A 20,815-nucleotide genomic window follows, 5' to 3' on the forward strand; every position below is an offset into this window, starting at 1 on the left:
AAGTTGTGTTTGGTTCAGTACAAAAGGGATTAAAGGCACCTCTCTTGAAATTTCATCTGCTGAAGTAGTGTTCAACTGCTACAGTCGCATGTTTGATAGCATTAATTACTGAATACCCTTCCAATAATATGATTAGCAGTCAATGGTATGTATTACTAGAGCCAGTGCAAAGTTTGATGGGAGGCCAGTGCACTTATGGTGAAGATCGGTTGACTCAAATAGTGCAAAGATATGTACAAAGTCATGGCCAAATAAATATGATAGTGTCTTGTCCATGCTCAGAACACGTTACAGGCTTCAAGACACCATGGAAGTTCTCATGTTGTGGAAACTTGAGGAATGGTCAAATACTCACCATGTGCAGCCAGCCAATGAAGTTTCTGAAGCTCACTTCAAGTTCCATTCAGAAGCTGGTTTGGTCTTGCATATTGGTGCCACTTATGTTTTGTATTGGACTAGCTTCTTCGATGGACATTATTAACATGTACTTGCTGCACTGAGTAATTTCGGTTACAAGTTCTTCAATATTGGAGTGTCACACTTATTTATTCATGCTTGGAGATTCTCTCTTGAGGATGGATCAACTTTTACTATCACAGAATTGACTAAATATGGTTCAGCTGTACATTGCGTTTATTCTCTTCTCTCGAACCAGCAGAACTGAGATTCATCAACAACGTCTGGGGACCATTGGAACTGCAGTCTTGTTGTATCAACATCTCCAATATACTATACAGCTGCTTGTGTCTTTGTTCTCCTATCTACATGCAGAGAAAAGGATTTTTTCCTTTTTCATGTGCAATAATTCAACTTGATTTGTTGATTCTATCTCATGAATCAAGTTGCTTAGAAACGTTTTTAAAGCTCCGACCCGCCACTGTTCGACATGGCTCCACGGAGGGTTGAGCACCGGTGGTCTCAAAGAGATATCCACTTCTGCATCTTGTAGCTCGTGTTGCACCTTGTGTCGTGGATTCACACATCTGCTAAGTTGAATACACGCAATTGTTAAGTTGTATACCCACCCACTAGTGCTAAGTTGCATACCCTACACCAGAGTGACAACAACTTTTAGAGGGTGTAGCAACTATAGCATGCACGAAATGCAACTCAGTGGGGTTATGGTTGCAACAAAAAAAACACCATCAACTGCAAGTAAGAACAATTTGTTGCTACACACGTCTTAAGTTGCATACCCATAACTATAGCATGCACGAAATGCAACTCAGTGGGGTTATGGTTGCAAAAAATAACACCATCAACTGCAAGTGAGAACAATTTGTTGCTACACACGTCTTAAGTTGCATACCCACAATTGCCTAAGTTGAATACACACAATTGCTAAGTTGTATACCCACTAATGCTAAGTTGCATACACTACACCAGAGTGACAACAACTTACTTTTAGAGGGTGGAGCAACTATAGCATGCACGAAATGCAACTCAGTGGGGTTATGGTTGCAACAAAAAAAAACACCATCAACTGCAAGTGAGAACAATTTGTTGCTACACATGTCTTAAGTTGCATACCCACAATTGCCTAAGTTGAATACACACAATTGCTAAGTTGTATACCCACTAGTGCTAAGTTGCATACCCTACACCAGAGTGACAACAACTTACTTTTAGAGGGTGGAGCAACTATAGCATGCACGAAATGCAACTCAGTGGGGTTATGGTTGCAACAAAAAAAACACCATCAACTGCAAGTGAGAACAATTTGTTGCTACACACGTCTTAAGTTGCATACCTATTATTGTTAAGTTGTATACGCCTAATGCTAAGTTGTATACTCCTAGTGCTAAGTTCCATACCCCATTTGTGAAGTTGTATACCCCAAATGCAACTTAGTAGGGTTATGGCTGCAACTTAAAAACCAATTGTAGCAAGTTGTTTCTTCTTATTAAGTTGCATCCATTTACCAACTGGGTTGTAGCTAGACCAACCAAAGTTGCATGTTGGAGATGATAGGTTGCATTTGCCGACAGTAAATTATTGCTTCACATCATTACGCCTAAGTTGCCTACCACTAGTACTAAGTCGGGTAGCACCATGTCTAAGTTGAACGACCAGCCTGGAGGAGAACTACAGTGGGTTGTAGTTGCAGATCTGAGGGGCAAGATAGAGCCACCCACGTCTGAGAGGATCCAGTTTTCCATCCTGGAGAGCAACTGGCTGGATGGACTCGCTCGTGCTCTGCAGGAAGCACTTGCACGTCTGCGGGCAGAATGTGACTCAGCTTCATGGGACTCGCTTTGCTCACCTTGCAAGGCATGACTCCACTGGAGGACCCATGGCAATGTCACCCCACCTGGAGCTGAAGTATCACGTGGAGCATCTGGACTTCATGCTGCATGAGACCCGCAAGGAGCTGGACAACTCTCGTGTATACGCCAACCAGACCCACCTCCACATGTCCCAGCAGACCGATGCTATCAAGATGCTTGCGAAAGATCGCAAGTCCCTCCGCCTGCAGCGTGCCAAGAAGGACGCTACCATTGCGCGCCTCCGCACGAAGATAGTGTCCTTGGAGGCAACTGTCAAGGCACAAGAGGATCAGCTGAGGGAGCTGGAAGAAGAAGGTGAAGACATTCAGGGAGGAGCAGCCTACCTGAGTGATGACGATGACTTTGAAGAAGACGAGAACACTGATGTGGAAGACTATGAGTTCATGGAGGCCGGAGAGGATGACTTCATCCCGATAGATGTGGATGATGAGTAGTAGTTTCACTTGAGCACTTGTGTAGGTGTGAGTTTGTATCCAATCCCTTGTATCGTAGAGCGAGCAAATGGTTCTTAAAACCATTGGGTGTTAGTTTGTAATGTGTGTTGTTTGAAATGAATGCAAGTGTGTTTGTGTTCAACATAACAAGAATTCAAGTTTTAAACTTTTGAACTTACCCAAAACAAGCCATAGAAAATTCCCTCTTATCTCATGATCTATCTCCATGTTCAGATGGCCCCTCCAACTCGCAACAGCAATCAAGATGCAATGATGCAGATGTTGCAATTGATGATGGCAGATAGAGAGGCTGAAAGAGCTGAAAGACAAGCCAATATCGCTGCACTGCAACAGATTGCAAACAACAACCAAGGCCATGGAAACCATGATCATGCTGGATCTAAACTCAAGAATTACCAGAACACAAACCCTCCAATGTTTAGCAAAACTAAAGAGCCTTTAGATGCTGATGATTGGCTCCAAACCATGGAGAACAACTTAGAAGTTGCGGGAGTAGAAGCCGCAGAGAAAGTACTGTTCGCCACCCATTACCTATCAGGACCTGCCAGAGCCTGGTGGACAAGCACCCGTGCAATGAATGCAGGACAGATGATGACTTGGGCAGACTTCAAGCTCAAATTCAGCAAGTACCATGTGCCCCCGGGTCTGATCAAGAAGATGAGGGATGAGTTCAGGGAACTCAAACAAGGAAGGATGTCCGTGGTGGAATACCGCGACAGGTTCCTCACTCTGTCAAGGTACGCCCCGGATGAGACCGACACCACTGAGAAAAGGAAGGAAAGATTCCTGAATGAACTGCATGATGAGATGCAGACTGTACTGGTGAATATCCCCTTTGCTGACTTGAAAGCCCTTGTAGACTCAGCCATCCAGATGGAGGGAAAACTCCATCAAGCTAATGAGAACCGCAAACGCCGCATGATGCACCAGAGTGGGCCCAACAATACCCCAAGGTATCGCCCCAGCTCAAGCGGAGGATTTGCCCCAAGAAACAACAAGCCCCCGATGCAGATGTCACGTCCGAGTTTCCAGAATCGGAGTGGAGGACACCCAAGGCCAGGAGGCCACAACAACAACAACCACCATGCCAACAACAAATCATTTCAACCGTGCCCCGATGAAAGCCCTCGGCAACCACAACAACACCAACACTGCTCCAAGGACTGGGAGCAATGTTGTCCCTGTCACCCCCAAGGACAAGTCAACAATGACTTGTTATGAATGTGGAATTGTGGGTCACTACTCCAATGAGTGCCCCAAGAATCTTGCCAAGACTGCCCCCAACACCGCTGCACCTGCTCAGCAGCAACACCGTGTCTCCACAGGAAGGAAGTTTACCCCAAACAACCCTAACAACCGCATCGGCCGTCTCTTCCACATGAATGTTGAAGAAGCCCAGGAAGCGCCAGATGTCGTGCTGGGTATGTTTTATGTTAACTCAGTACCTGCAAGAGTGTTGTTTGATTCTGGAGCATGGCATTCGTTTGTTACTGAAGATTTTGCATGCACTAGTAAGATTCAACCAATCAGTTTGAAGCATGTTATGATAGTTCAAATACCTGGTTCAACTACAAAAGCTAGAAAAATTTGCAAAGATGTGCCTATCAGAATACATGAAATAGATTTTTATGCAAATTTGATTGTTCTGGGAACAAAAGGTTTGGAAGTAGTACTGGGTATGGATTGGATGTCAAAACATCATGGATTGATTGATTGTGCCAAGAAGGCCATCACCATGACTAGTAGCACCGGTGTGTTAGTAGAACACGTGTCTGAAAGGCTGCCCAGAAAGTTTACCTGCAACTAGAGTTTAGCCAAGCCAACCTTGGATCAAATCAGGGTCGTCTGTAGATACCCCGATGTGTTTCCTGATGATCTACCTGGTATGCCCCCAGATCGGGATATCGAGTTTATCATTGAGTTAATCCCTGGAACAGGACTCATAGACCAGAGATCCTATAGCATGAACCCAGAAGAGTTAGTGGAACTGAAGAAGCAACTGGATGATATGCTAGCCAAAGGTTTGATCCAACCAAGTGCATCACCCTGAAGATCCCCAGTTTTGTTTGTGGATAAGAAGGACGGTGCCACTCGTTTATGTACGGATTACTGTAAGCTTAACGATGTCACCATCAAGAACAAATACCCCTTGTCAAAGATAGAAGACCTGTTTGACCAACTGACCGGTGCCAGAGTATTCTCTAAGATTGATCTTAGGACTGGTTATCATCAGTTGAAGATTCGTGCAACGGATATCCCCAAGACTGCCTTCACCACCAGATATGGATTATATGAGTACAATGGCATGTCATTTGGATTAACCAATGCCCCCGCTTATTTCATGAATCTCATGAATAAGATCTTTATGAACTTTTTGGATAAGTTGTTCGTTGTCTTCATCGACGACATTCTAATCTACTCCAAGTCAGAAGAGGAACATGAGCAACATTTGGAGATTATCCTGGAGACCCTTAGACAGCACAAATTGTATGCCAAGTTCAGCAAATGTGAGTTTTGGTTGAAGGAAGTAGGATTCCTGGGACATATCTTGTCTGCAGGAGGAATTGATGTAGATCCCGCAAAGATCAAGACCGTTGAAGAATGGAAAGCCCCAACCTCGCAGACCGAGGTCCGTGCATTTCTTGGATTAGCGGGATATTACCGCAGGTTTGTTGAAGGATTTTCAAGCATAGCCCGACCCATGACTCAACTGTTGAAGAAAGACAAGAAGTTTGAATGGACAGATAAATGTGAGGAGAGCTTTCAAAAGCTCAAGGAAAGGTTAACCACAACCCCAATCCTGATCATGCCGGACATCACCAAGCCATTCGACGTCTATTGTGACGCATCCAAGATTGTTCTTGGATGTGTGTTGATGCAAGAAGGCAAAGTGATATCATATCTGTCTAGGCAACTGAAGCAACATGAGCAGAATTATCCAACCCATGACTTAGAACTAGCAGCAGTTGTGTTAGCCTTGAAAGTTTGGCGTCATTACCTCATGGGTAATCGATGCAAGATCTATTCGGATCACAAAAGTCTGAAGTACATTTTCACTCAGAAGGAGCTGAATATGAGGCAAAGAAGATGGATAGAGTTAATCGAGGATTATGACCTGGAAATTCACTACCACCCCAGCATGGCCAATGTGGTAGCGGATGCCTTGAGTAGACAGTCGTGTCAATTAAACTCCATGATCGCAGAAGCGCAACCTAGTTTGTATCAAGAATTTGAGCAGTTTACACTGGAGCTAGTTAGTGAAGGATTCCTAGCAAGCATAGAGCTCCAGCCTACCTTGATTAGTCAGATCAAAGAAGCACAGAAAGGAAATGATAGTATTGATGGAATCAAGAGCCAAATAGCTGCAGGAAAGGCACCTGGATTCACCGAAGATGAAGAAGGAGTTCTTTGGTACAACGGACGCCTATGTGTGCCGACAGATTCAGAGTTGAAACAAGTCATTTTGAAGGAAGCCCATGACACCCTTTAGTCCATTCATCCCGGAGGAACCAAAATGTACCAAGATTTGAAGGAACAATTTTGGTGGCATGGAATGAAGAGAGAGATTGGAAGCTACATAGCCAAGTGTGACATCTGTCAGAGAGTCAAAGCAGAACATCAGCGACCCGCCGGATTGCTGTAGCCGTTACAGATTCCCGAATGGAAGTGGGATTCTGTAGGAATGGATTTCATAACTGGATTTCCCAAATCTAGTAAAGGAAATGATTCTATTTGGGTAGTGGTCGATAGATTAACCAAGGTAGCCCATTTCATCCCCGTCAAGACCACCTACCAAGTCCCAAAACTAGCTGAGTTGTACATCTCAAGAATAGTCAGCATGCACGGAACCCCAAAGTCAATTGTGTTAGATAGAGGATCCCAATTCACCTCAAGATTCTGGTAGAAAGTGCATGAAGGACTAGGAACCCAGCTGAATTTCAGCACAGCGTATCACCCGCAGACTGATGGACAGACGGAAAGAGTCAATCAGATACTTGAGGATATGTTGAGAGCGTGTGTGCTAGAGTATGGATCTAAGTGGGAAGACTGTCTGCCTTATGCAGAATTCTCGTACAACAACAGTTATCAAGCCAGTTTACAAATGGCCCCCTTTGAAGCACTGTACGGAAGGAAGTGTCGTATCCCTCTGAACTGGTCAGAATTCGGAGATAGACAAGTCTTTGGACCAGATATTCTCCGAGAAGTTGAAGAGAAGGTTCACAAGATCCGTGAATACCTCAAGACGTCCCAATCAAGACAGAAGAGTTATGCTAACAAGAGACGCAGAGAGATGACCTTCGATATCGGAGACTTTGTGTACCTCAAAGTATCACCCCTCAAAGGAATGCAGAGATTCCAACTTAGAGGAAAGCTCGCACCTAGATATGTTGGACCTTTCAAAGTTCTGAGTCGCCGAGGAGAAGTATCATACCAGCTGGAACTACCGGAGGAAATGTCAGCGGTGCATGACGTGTTTCACATCTCATTACTCCGGAAATGTTTGGAAGTACCAGAGAAGACCGAGGTTTTCAAAAACATTGATCACAGATCGTTGGATATCAACAAGGACTTGACCTATCGCGAAGTACCTATTCGCATCCTGGAAGAAGCTTTCAGAACCACCCGCACCAGGAGTATCAAGTTCCTGAAGATTCAATGGAGCAACCATACCAAAGAAGAAGCCACTTGGGAGCGAGAAGATTAAATGAGGACTGAATTCCCAGATCTCTTTCTCTTTAGTACCTAGTTTTTGTTTAAGATCTCGGGATGAGATCTTTTGTAAGGGGGAAGGGTTTGTAACATCCCAATTTTCAAAGCAATGAATCATATGAGTTTCCAATATTCAAAAATAGGAACCAACAAAAACTTTTATTGATTAATGTGCTATGCATAGTGCTCATGCTTGATCCTTGTGTTATTGCCATGATGTGTGTTTGCAATCCTTAACAATGTGCCAAAACCCTAAACCCTACCTAATGGAAGCAAAAAGGAAAAATGAAGAAAATGAAAAAAATGAAAAGAACACCACATATGGACTTATGGCTATTTTTGCAAATCTTGAACCTAGGCCATATTAACTTGTGCCAATGGTTTGGAAATGTTATTAAACACTTAAGAACCACTTTTGAATCAAAGAAATACAAATCAAATCAAAAGAAATAGCAAAACCTACTCACATATGATAATGGTCAAATCTGCCAATTATATCATGACACCCACTTTGAGCCCTTGTATTAAGAAATTTCTAAACTAAACATTCCCAATTCTTTGCACCTCATCCAAGACCTCATTAAGATGAACAACTTTGGTAAAGACCAACCCTGCAAATTCTTCCTAAATTTCTTAATATGATCAAGCAAAGAGGCAACATCAAATTAGATTCTAGATTAGGTCATATTTGGTTTTTCACAAATCAATTCCATTTTGCACACCACCACCACCAACTTGTGCCAAATAATATTTGAATCAATCCACCAAAAAGATTTGCAAAATTCAAAAATTTCTCTCTTGCGGCCATTGTGTCGAACACATGGCAGGCACAATTTTGCCAACCCTAGACATGCTTTTAACCATCAGGTTTTAGCCTCAACCATCCGACCTAGGTCAGCATTATCTTCCTGGTTAACTCCTTGGACAATGCCAGACCTTGGTACCTCCTGTACCTTGGTGATTTTGACAAAACTTTGCCATGCCGAGGTGATCATGGCACACCTCATGCCATCATTCCATCCACTCCCCGCCAGCTGACCAAACCATGTCATTGATCTTCCCCTCTCTCTGCTGAGCAAGATAGACACGACCCTTGGCCAAGGAGAGCGAGACACTGGCCGGCACGGTACACGCCCACGACACACAGACGCGCCAGAGCGTGCACGCGCACGTCACCGGAGCGCGCCAGAGCACACACGCCCCTCGTCACTCTCGTCCTCCCCTTGACCTCTCCTCTCGCCAGTAGCACCACCACATCACCCTCTACCTGCTAGACATGCTCACCTACGCCGGAGAGGACGCTCGCCGTTGTCACCGTCGACGACTTCCGCCTCGGCACTGTGAGCTCGCGTCACGTTCCTCGCCGCGTCACTGCATCATTTTCCGCGCCGTCAAGCGCTCCGTTCTCACCATGATGTCGCCAACCCCTCCTGCGTCATCGCCCGAGCCACTCCGCCATTGTAACGCCGTCGCCATGGATGACCTCACCATACCGTGCCGCCCTCCTCCGCTCGCTATAAATAGAGGCCACCCCCGCCTCAATTCTTCACACCACTCGCTTCTCCTCTCATCTCTGACCCTCCTCGAGCACAGCCACACACCAATTTGATCCACAGAGCTCCAATTGTTCGCCGGAGTACCGAGGAGCCACCGCAGAAGGAGCCGGAGCTAGGAGCCACCTCAGGCGACGCCACCGGTACCAGGAGCTTCGCCACCCTCGACAACACCACCATGCATCAACGCCGACGATCGCCGGAGCCTGGTTAGCCCTCCGACCCCCTACTGCTCGCCACCAGTGAGGTTGCGCTCGCCGTCGACGACGACGAGCGTGAGCCGTCCGATCGTCATCTAATCCTGCGTCCCACATTAGAGCTTACCGCTTCGCTGTTTAAGTGCCGCTGACAGGCGGGTCCCGTTGTCAGGCGGCCCGCTGCGTGCGAGACGCGCAGTTGGGCTGGCCCATCTGCCTTTTTTCTCTCTCTGGCCCAGTTTCCTTTCCCGCCAAGCCCAAACATTTGAATTCGAAATTATTCATTTAACTGAAATTCTTTACTGATGCCAGATTCAAAATTTAATAGAATCAAATCTACTGAGCCAAATTGCATGAATTTAATATTGTTGGAAAGCTTAGGAAATTCTCTAAACAACCACACTGGTCTCAACCCTAGATTCATTGTAGAACTCATGTAGTAAAAATAACAAGGCAGTGCCTTTTCAAACTTCAAAGATTTATTAAAAATCAACCATAAATGACTTTGAGTTGATTCCAACTCTCAAAAATCACAGTTCATATTGTCTACCTGAATATGTAAAAATATGACATGGTTATTTCATATGATTATGGGCTAGAATAAATAATGGCTATGTGGCTATTTCTAGTCCATTTAAATTACCCCAATTAATTAATTAAATAGTATGAGAGGTATTCTCTCATTTAAATCTTTGTCTCAAGTAATTCAACATGAGGTATTGACCTTGGTCTATATAATCTCATATTGTATTATTTGGTGATACTAAATTATTATTATAGTTGTGTTAAATTGCATGAGGTGTAATACCTCATTTAAATCATTTTCCCCAAATGATAAATATGAAGTGTTGACCTTAGTCAACATGTGATCATATCTTATTATTTGAGGAGATTAAATCTTAATAAGATTCAATGAGAGGAAATTATTTCTCAAAGATAATATATAAAAACCCTAATCAATATTTCAATGATAGGAAATTATTTTTCTTAAAAAGAAAACAAAGTCAACCACCATGTTAATAAGGATATGATGCTAGAATAGCTTGTGTGAACCATTTGTGTGTTTAGTTTAGACCTTAAGATTTGATTGGTGATTGTATACCTTGTATCCTTTTATAGACGCTAGTACCGAGGACTACCAGGAGGAGGAGGTCTACTTCGAGGAAGAAGAAGAAAACTTTGACCACTGTACCACTCAGGCAAGCTATACTCTTGCAAGCTACCCTAATGCAAAGCTCTACTAGAGCAAGGCACCATTACATATTACTTTGTGTTTAATGATCCCAACCCCAGGTTTTTACCTTACAAGTTTTGACTTTGGTTTATCAAGTTTATTTTTGATTCATGATTCACTTGGGTCTAGATAGGGAGTAGTACAAGAGCATCAAATTTAGCCTAGAGAAATACAAGCTAGTTAGCACCCCTCATGACTAGTTGCTGGTGCTAAAACTAAAATTGACTACTCTAGATGGGAACATGTGAATCAAATGACTTTGAAAACCTTGGAATGATGAGTCATTCTATTGAAAGATTTTGAAGGTGAATATGACTTGAATGACATGATGAATTTGATAAAAATTGATGATTGGGTTCGGATGCGATACCATTCCAATTTTACAAGTACCCCCACAATACCTGATTATGGGTAGGGCTTAACGGGAAGTTTATATATTTTAGTATGGGTTCCCTCTAAACAAGCGTCATAGGGTTTATGCCGAGGCTGCCTCCGTGAAATGTGAAATGACGTTGAGTTTTGACGAGGAATGAAAACTTTTTGAATTGTATTTAAAAGTATTTTCGCAAAATAAATATTTCGTGAACATTTGTTTTCAAAATATTTTAAAGCACCTATATGTTTTGTTAATGTGTTGCAATCATAGAGGAATGTTTTTGATGACACAAAACCCAAAAGAAAATCCAGTTATAAATAGGCCCTATAACTTATGTGGAACTAGTTGAAACCCCGCGCGTTGCTGCGGCAATTTTAGATCAATTTCATATGTAAAATAATATTATAAATTGGCGCGGTGTTTCTATGTCCGTAAGAAGGAAAAAGAACATTTGTCTAAACAAAATCAATATTATGTGATAGCAAATGGTATTTCAACAATAATGATGTGTAGGTAGGAAGAGATAATACAAATATGTTTACCGTATAGTAAATTTCTCGTGCAATAATTTATTGTATGAATAAAGGTGAAACATGTAGGTCAAACTATTTGTTGTTGACCTTTGGTTGGATGGTTTGGAGGGCAATGGCACCCCCAGCATACCAGAGTTCAAAATCTAGATTTAACACTTTGGTGTCTCATAAAAATGGGTGAGTGTGTGTGCCCGTATGTGTGAGGGTCTTTAATTGTACTGTGTTTCGCAAAAAAAAAACTATTTGTTGTTGTTGATCTGAGTTGCTTCTTATAAGAATAAATAAATTGGAGATGTGGTGTTGTATATTTTTAGAGTCAACGGTAACACATGGATGATGACATGAAAATTTATTTGTGATCTCTGCATGAGAAGGCATGGTTTTGGATTACATTCGTACATTTCTTGTCAGCTTCCCTTGCCGGAACAGTCAAAGGAGAGAATACTTCCGTTGATGAAGTCGGTTACATCCTGAAGAAAAAAAGTTACGATCGACCTGAAACCCTTGAGATGAAATTTCAAACAATGTTATTAGTTTTGAAATGGGAGACAACATACCAGTTGTTTTTCTCTGGATAACCCAAGCAAGTATCCCACCAAAAAAGTAAAACCTGAAGATGTAGCTGCATCAGGAGTGTGAATTCTGTACTGAAAAAGTTGTCACAGAAACAGTTAATAGGGAATTTCTAGTTATAAATCTGTGATACTAACCTCTGAATTAAGCTCTGTTCATTTGATTTACTCGGGCATGACGAAATGGTTCTAAAACTTACCTGGAAACCTCTCAGATCAGAAGCTGCATGAAGAGTATCGTATGAATCAACAGCTAGTTAGCAAGCATGAACCACACTAAAGCAGAATTAGAAGGAATGGAATTATGAAATCCTTTGAAGCTATCCTGCATAGCTTCTGTACCATCCTGAAAATTTCGAAATTACGAAATGTTAAAAGAATAAATTAATTGATTGAATTGTTTGTATTTGGAAAAAGAAAGTGGCGAGGCAAAGATCGGAGAGTGCTTTGTGCCGGCCATTGTCATTGTCGGAGCGGATCCATGTGCCCCACAGCCAAAGATGATATCCCGAGATGCCGCCACAGATGGCGACTATTTGACGCCGACACAAGCTATCATCAATCGCTCTGTTGATGATAGTCTCAAACCTGAAGAGCTGATCTGCATGTTCATGCTGGGAAGCGAACTTCAAACTTGGGTGCCCATGCCATGGACGCAGAAAGAGACAAGGACCCCTCGCGGATCTCCATGCGCTGCCGAAACAAAAGTTTTTTAGTAGTGCGGTGCACGTGAGGTCACCCGAGGCGGGCGAGGATCAATCTGGGCCGTCGATGCCATCGAACGGTCGGGCCGGCCGTATAAATCCATCCAGGTCATCCAGACCCCAAACCCCTCTCGCTCACCAACCACCACCGCCGTTGCAGCAGCCCAGAGAGACGATGGCGGCGCCCACCACCTCCGCGGCCTCCACCCTCGCCTTCTCCCACCCCAAAACCCTAGCCGCCGCCGCCACCCTCTCCGCCGCCGGCTCCGTCGCCTTCCCCGCCACCCACCCCTCATGCGCCCTCGCCACCCGCCGCCGCGCCGTCGCGGCCATGGTCGCCGCCCCGGCCAAGGTCGGGGCCGCCATGCCCTCGCTCGACTTTCAGGGTGACTGCACACGAGAAGTTTAGAGTTCTATCTTTCAGGGTGAAAATCCACGGTCTGGCCTTAATTGGTTGTGCCTAGCAATGTTCTTGTTGAAGGCATTGTTTTGAGAGTGAGGACTTTCTTCAGGGTGAAAACCTAAGATCTATGATCGGGCGACAATAGTGTTTGTCCACTGTTTCCTTCTTGGAGTCGTCTCTTATGGAGAAGCTGATCTTCTGGTGTGACTTTTATTTTTTGTTGTTGTGTGCATCCTTTATGCCATTAGGGCATAATGTTGTTGCAGAGGTTGGATGCAATTGGTATCTCCGCGATATTAATATATGATCTTTATCAAAAAAATTAGGAACCGGGAATATCGCATATATATCTGAGATACCCTCTAAGAGAAATGGGAGCGCTCAACCGGTCTATTAGACTGTTAGCTAGTGAGCACCTCATGACAGGCTATAGAAACTGTCTCCGCCAACAACCGTTGGTCCATCTTCAAGGCCTAGATCCGCGTGCCCCTTCCAGGCGTACCGTGGACGCCAACATGGCGTCAGACAGTGCATCCACCTGCACGTGTCCGCCATCACGTGACCTACGCCGAGGTTCCAATGCACCATGTCGCCAAGACTCGTTGTCGATGCTGCACAAAAAAGCAACACCACTCCACCACCAGACCATTGCAATCAGTATGCGCTTCAAAAACGCTGCACTCATGAGGGATAGGGGCACTGAAAGCGTCGCCAACATTCGATCCGAGAGCCCAGATCTAGGGTTTCTCTCGGAGTACCCGAGCCATGGAAAAGCAAGCTGCAAAAGCGATGGCTTTGACAAGGAAAACGATGCCAAGCGGCGCCGCCATCGTCCGCCTTGATTTTCACCTGTAGCCACGCAAATCCATACCCGACACTGATTGGATCTCGATGCAGCCGCCGTGCACCATCTCTGCCATAGCGACACGTTGTTCCGCAGCCCGCACCCTCCACCCCGTTGCCACCCACAGACCAGATGCCAAGCTTTCAACCCAGAGGAGCAGACTACCGCCACGCCATCCGCCGCGCCGCCACTACTCCAAGCACACCGCAGCTGCACACGGAAGAGCCACCTGTATTTTTAAACCACCTGTATGTTTTGTTAATGTGTTGCAATCATCAAGGAATGTTTTTTGATGAAACAAAACCCAAAAGAAAATCCAGTTATAAATAACTTATGTGGAATATTTTGATTCCCATGATTTTATTTTCAAATAAAAGCAGCACAATAGTTTTATCTGGAAAAAAAAAGCGGCGAGGCAAAGATCGGAGAGGGCTTTGTGCCGGCTACGGCCAGCGTCTTTGTCGAAGCGGATCCATGTGCCCCACAGCCAAAGATGATATCCCGAGATGCCGCCACAGACGGCGATTACTTGACGCCGACACAAGCTATCATCAATCTCTCTGTTGCTAGTCTGAATCTGAAACCTGAAGAGCTGATCTCCATGTTCATGCTGTGAAGCGAACTTCAAACTCGGCTGCCCAGTGCCCATGCCATGGCAGCGCTGCAGAAAGAGACAAGGACCCCTCGCGGATCTCCATGCGCTGCCGAACCAAAAGTTTTTTTAGTAGTGCTGTGCACGTGAGGTCACTCGAGCGAGGACGTGGACGCCGCATCCCGCCGGATCAATCCTGGCCGTCGAGGCCATCCAACGGTCGGGCCGGCCGTATAAATCCATCCAGGTCATCCAGACCCCAAACCCCTCTCGCTCACCAACCACCGCCGTTGCAGAGCAGCCCTTGGCAGCCCAGAGAGACGCAATGGCGGCGCCCACCTCCTCCGCGGCCTCCACCCGAACCTTCTCCCACCCCAAAACCCTAGCCGCCGCCGCCGCCCCCACCCTCTCCGCCGCCGGCTCCGTCGCCTTCCCCGCCACCCACCCCTCATGCGCCCTCGCCACCTCCACCCGCCGCCGAGCGGTCGCGGCCATGGTCGCCGCCCCGGCCAAGGTCGGGGCCGCCATGCCGTCCCTTGACTTCGACACCGCGGTGTTCAACAAGGAGAAGGTCTCCCTCGCCGGCCACGAGGAGGTGCGCTCGACTTCGACACCTGCTTGCTTCTCGGTTTGTTATGGGATTGGGTTTTGAAGATTTGGTGTGTTTGTGGTTGCAGTACATCGTGAGGGGTGGGCGGAACCTCTTCCCGCTGCTCCCGGAGGCGTTCAAGGGCGTCAAGCAGATCGGAGTCATCGGGTGGGGCTCTCAGGTTCGCTACCAGCTCCGCTCCCCTCACTCTCACTGCACAGCTTCTATCTACTCTGCCGAGATTTACCCTGTCTACCTATCCGCTGCGCAGTCATACACTCCTACCTGAATAGGCACACGCGGCCGAGCTTAGTTTGGATGTGGCCGATTTCAAATCGACTTAATTCTCTCAGAGCAAGAGAATCGTCTCTACTGTATTTGAAATAACAGTCACTTGTGGTGCTTTTGCAGGGTCCGGCACAGGCCCAGAACCTCAGGGATTCTTTGACGGAAGCCAAGTCTGACATCGTTGTCAAGGTGAAAGCGCTCGACCTTTCACTTAAGCCCTGCATAAACCAACAATACGATGTTTATTCTTTTGTTCACCTTTGCTAAATTGTACTGCTGCCCACAGTTTTGTTTTTCCACCCGCTCTTACTTGCAGCGAGCATTTGATCGCATACGACTTGAACATGAAAATTACTAGCCAGGATTTGTATTGTTGTTTATATCCCATTTGATATGTAATTTGACACTATCATGTCGGCTCACTAAGCTGCCTTTTGCTTCCAGATTGGTCTCCGGAAAGGTTCCAAGTCTTTTGAGGAGGCACGTGCAGCTGGCTTCACTGAGGAGAACGGAACCTTGGGGGATATATGGGAGACGGTTTCAGGCAGTGACCTTGTGCTGCTGCTCATATCTGATTCTGCACAGGTGCGCTTTATGCTTAGCTAGCTGCATAATTTCCAGCTTTCTCTTATTAAATGTTTTTTTAGATTCTGTGAGTTTCAGCATGATGTTGCTTTGCAACCTGTTGGTTTAATTAAATAATTTATTGTATCTGGAGAGTACTTTTTATCATTCCCTACACGATACATTCTTCTACTCACACTGTCACTTTATTCCATCTCTGTAACTAAAGTCCCCACTTACTCGCTGCAGGCAGACAACTACGAGAAAATCTTCTCTCACATGAAACCAAACAGTATTCTTGGTTTATCCCACGGGTTTCTCCTTGGACATTTGCAATCAGCTGGCCTTGATTTCCCCAAGAACATCAGTGTGGTTGCTGTATGCCCCAAGGGAATGGGCCCATCAGTGCGGAGACTTTATGTTCAGGGCAAAGAAGTAAATGGTGCTGGCATCAACGCTAGCTTTGCTGTTCACCAGGTACAGTAATTTCATCGAGAAACAAACTTCTCAACCATTGATTGACATGCAGCTATGCACTTAGAGCTTATCTGTTTGTGTTCTTGTTAATGTGTAGGATGTTGACGGAAGGGCAACTGATGTTGCTCTAGGATGGTCAGTTGCACTGGGATCCCCATTCACATTTGCTACTACTCTAGAACAGGAGTACAAGAGTGATATCTTTGGGGAGCGAGGTGAACCCTTTGTTTCCTCTATCTATGGACTTTGTCTTACCTGTTCTGGTTGTACCGTAACTAACCGGGTTTTCTCCAGGAATTTTGCTCGGTGCTGTCCATGGCATCGTGGAGGCTCTCTTTAGGAGATACACAGAGCAAGGAATGGACGAGGAATTGGCATACAAAACCACTGTAGAGGGCATCACTGGAATTATCTCAAAAACCATCTCAAAGAAGGTACACCACTATTAATCTTTTTTCTTGCCTCTTTTTTCTTGCCTCTTTTCAACTTTACTCACTTGCTCGATCCCCATATTGTTACCAGGGTATGCTTGAAGTGTACAACTCCTTGAGCGAGGAAGGCAAAAAGGAGTTCAACAAGGCCTACAGTGCATCATTTTATCCTTGCATGGATATCCTCTACGAGTGCTATGAAGATGTTGCCTCTGGAAGTGAAATCAGGAGTGTTGTGTTGGCCGGACGGAGGTTTTATGTGAGTTTCTGCACTATTTAAACTTCAACTTTCGATTATGGTTCTGTTTCATGATAAAGTTTGGAGTTTGGACACCAAATAAGATATTCATTGACACCACCATCTTATTGATTATGCTCTCACAGGATAAGGAAGGTCTTCCTGCTTTCCCTATGGGCAAAATTGACCAAACCCGTATGTGGAAGGTTGGTGAAAAGGTGCGGGCAACCCGGCCACAGGGTGACCTTGGGCCACTTCACCCCTTCACCGCTGGAGTTTATGTTGCACTCATGATGGCCCAGGTCAGGCTCCTTTCCTCTTGTTACATACCACTAGCATATACTATATATGATAAGGCTGATTGAGTCCCTATTTGGATCACCTTTGCCATGTCACAGCTGTAGATTACATTTCATGAGTGAGGATTCTGCATGAATCTTATTGAATTGTCTGGGTTTTTCTATGCTACAGATCGAGGTCCTCAGGAAGAAGGGCCACTCCTACTCTGAGATCATCAACGAGAGTGTGATTGAGTCGGTAGACTCCCTAAACCCCTTCATGCACGCGAGTGGAGTGGCCTTCATGGTCGACAACTGCTCCACCACCGCCCGGCTGGGATCAAGGAAGTGGGCGCCACGCTTCGACTACATCCTGACCCAGCAGGCTTTCGTGACTGTTGACAAGAATGCGCCCATCAACCAGGATCTCATCAGCAACTTCTTTTCGGACCCTGTCCACGGTGCCATCAAGGTCTGCGCCGAGCTGAGGCCGACCGTTGACATCTCGGTGACGGCCGACGCTGACTTCGTGCGCCCCGAGCTCAGGCAGTCTGCCTAGGTGGCCGCGGGCTGAAGGAAGAGTTGTTTTTTGATGGGATATGTTCATGGACTGTAACTTATGTGTGCGGATCAAATGTGAACTTGTGAGCTGCTGTGAGATTAGAGAGAGCCCATGATTGGGCTGGAGTGAACTGTCGTCATTTCAAGAATAAAGTTAGTTCGTCCTGTTAGATGCTGTGCTTGCCACCACTCAGAATTCACATTACAAACTGTTTCAGTCCTCTGTCGCAAGCTTGGCAAGCGTAGTTGAAGAGTAATGTAGACCACATGACAGTATAGCACATCCCAGAGACATTTCGCTGAACAGTACCTGTGCAGGCACGGCGAGCTTGTAGTGTCCTCTCCGGCGGCGGGCAGAGTCTGAGCCTGTGTCGCAGCATTCGAGGAAAACTGCCCTCCGTCTCCCTCATTGTCGTTCTGCTATCCCCTTCACCTGCTGATGGCCTCATCAGCCGAGTGCCGGACAACTCCAGGGACCTCACGGTTGGCATTGGTCATGCCTATGTGCGCCCTCAACTCAACACCTTCTCTACTAGTATCTAGAGCTGCTTCTCAACAGCCCGTGATCCATGGAGCTCGATCCCTAGCGCGTCAATTGTTCGTCCAAGGTAGAGGAGCACCATCTCAAAAAAAAAAAGGTAGAGGAGCACTGAATTCATTTGCGCAGACGACCAATATCACCTTGAAATTCTGTCTCCAAAGGGAATGCGAGCACAGAGGTGAAACGTTTGAGTGAGGAAGGATAATTTCTGCGCCTAAACCAGCGTCCAATCTATTTTAAGGTACCAATATATGAATTTAAAAGAATCCAGCGGATAAGAATATCTGATTCAGAAGTGGTGATCCGGAAACGGTATAAGATATGATATAGCAAATAGCATGCCGAACCAAAATTTAATTAAAATAATCCAAATATTCTAAACCAGATAATACGATTTTATAGTCAAAAGCCAAGGCCAATCTTGCAACGTTAGTAGTTATTAAGTTACTAAATTTATTTGGCGAGCATGTTTAGCTCTAAATTTTTATCAATGCTTAAATTTTAGCGCACCATGTCTCTTTTTTCTTGACTACACAAGACTGAAAGTTTAAATGTCTCTCAAGATTTGCAAGAACTATAACTATCTACCGATGAGAACATATATCCGACTATTTTTATTTCCGGTTCAAGCCCGCCCCATTTCAGATTCGAATCCGCAGTTCGGTATATTCAGATTCGAATCCGAAACCGATCAATATTCGCTCCGATCTAAATTCGAGAAAAATATATGGTAAAGAATATGGTATGAGCAAAATCTGATCTGATCCGATCCCTTTACACCCCTAGCCTAGGGTGGCAAGGCATCGTGCGTTTACCCCGCAAAAGCCAATTCGCAGCAAAAGTTGTTATGGAATTAGGTTTGAATTAGAGAAGGATTAGTGAAAACTTTGGTCCCGCATCCCGCCCCATTTGCCATCCTGTGTTAGCCTTATTTGAGCAAAATATTGTGCTGATGCACAAATATCTTCTGTGGAGAAAGATTTATATCCAGTGCCCTAAATTGATGGGTCGTGTTCACTTTTTAAGACTGTAATGTAAAGAACTCAAATGTTAATGCCATGGTGTTGGTGTACCTAAAAAGCAATTATTATACAGCTGATAGGCGCCTCAAACACGATTACCTACAGACAATTGCCATGAAAGTATTTCTTACAAACAAAACACCAGAAGAACAAGAGGACAAAATGGAAGTTATTGCTAATAATTAAGCTATCTGGAGCCTAGAACACGATTAGTTCACTTATGCAGCATCGACCTCAGCTTCTCCGCTCCACTTCGGAGGTGCTGCCTACCTCGCGACCACCACGGGAGCTCCCTCCTCCGCCACCCCTCCGATCAGCAGCCTGCAGATCAACCCGGTCACTCTCCGCCGCCGTGGTGGCAGTGGCAGAGGAGCCCCTGCCGGTGAGCCGCTGCACGACGGCCTTGAAGTCGTCGGCGGTGCCGGCCTCGACGTACACCGTCTCGACGATCCTCACCGTCGTCGTCACCGCCTTCGCTCCTTGCTCCTCACCCGACATCGAGCAGAATGTCAGAGGAGAGAATGGGAATGCAGGTCTAGAGGTAGAGCAAGCGCAGGAGGGAGATAAGTAGCCGACGAGCCGTCAGTGGCAGGGGTTTGACCGCGCTCAGTAAAAGAAGCTGAGCGAGACGTGTGATCTTCAAACGGCGCCGCCATGGCTTTGACGAGCCTATGCCACCATGGAACTCTTCCTTCTTTGGGGCTCTTGGGTAGAACCATATTTCTCTGCGTACGTGTAGAATATAGCAAGTCAAACGTGCTAAGGTTAGACCATCAATAATCGACGTGCACATTTGCAGCAACAAATTTCTACAACCAAACTATCCGTCGTGAATATATTTCCATATCTATACTTGTTTTTTATCTTGTCCAAAAAAGAAAAGTATAGGAGTCCTTGATGGTCAAGGTGCTACCTATAAGAGTACGTGCGAAATACTAAAACGGCATATACTTGTAATGGCACTGACGTGCTGTTACAAAACGGTGATGTAAGTCTGAACCAGTCACGGAAATAGCAGCTAGGAAGCTCCAGAGAATACTGAGAAGATGAACACATACGACTTCTGTACAGCAGCACAGGTTAACATGCCAGACAAAGAAGCGGTAGCATCTTTTTTACTTTTAGTTTCGGCGCAGGACAACACACGCATCACATGACGTCCACACAGCGCACACGTGTGTGATTTGCGTGGACATGTTTTAGGTTAGTCAAACCCATACATGACAAGTTACCGCAGTCAAAACCGCACAAGTCAAAACGAAATCCAAGGTAAAAGACAGCGCTCTAGACCTGTTCAAACATAAGCCGCAAGCATCAGCATTGTGCTATTATTACAGTTGCCACCTGCTCTGATCTCCCTGGAGT

General features: G+C 45.5%; 1 protein-coding gene across 1 annotated transcript; it reads left to right on the forward strand.

Annotated features, from left to right (window-relative positions):
* Nucleotides 1-14,771: 14,771 nt before the first annotated feature.
* Nucleotides 14,772-18,057, forward strand: LOC124707068 (ketol-acid reductoisomerase, chloroplastic-like). Its single transcript, XM_047238723.1, has 10 exons — nt 14,772-15,056; nt 15,139-15,231; nt 15,462-15,527; nt 15,783-15,923; nt 16,152-16,379; nt 16,477-16,594; nt 16,674-16,813; nt 16,902-17,069; nt 17,195-17,350; nt 17,520-18,057. The coding sequence occupies exons 1-10, from the start codon at nt 14,787-14,789 to the stop codon at nt 17,883-17,885; spliced, it is 1,746 nt and encodes a 581-aa protein (XP_047094679.1). The 5' UTR covers nt 14,772-14,786; the 3' UTR covers nt 17,886-18,057.
* Nucleotides 18,058-20,815: the final 2,758 nt, after the last annotated feature.

Source organism: Lolium rigidum, chromosome 4 (genome assembly GCF_022539505.1).
Source record: "Lolium rigidum isolate FL_2022 chromosome 4, APGP_CSIRO_Lrig_0.1, whole genome shotgun sequence".
NCBI lineage: Eukaryota > Viridiplantae > Streptophyta > Magnoliopsida > Poales > Poaceae > Lolium > Lolium rigidum.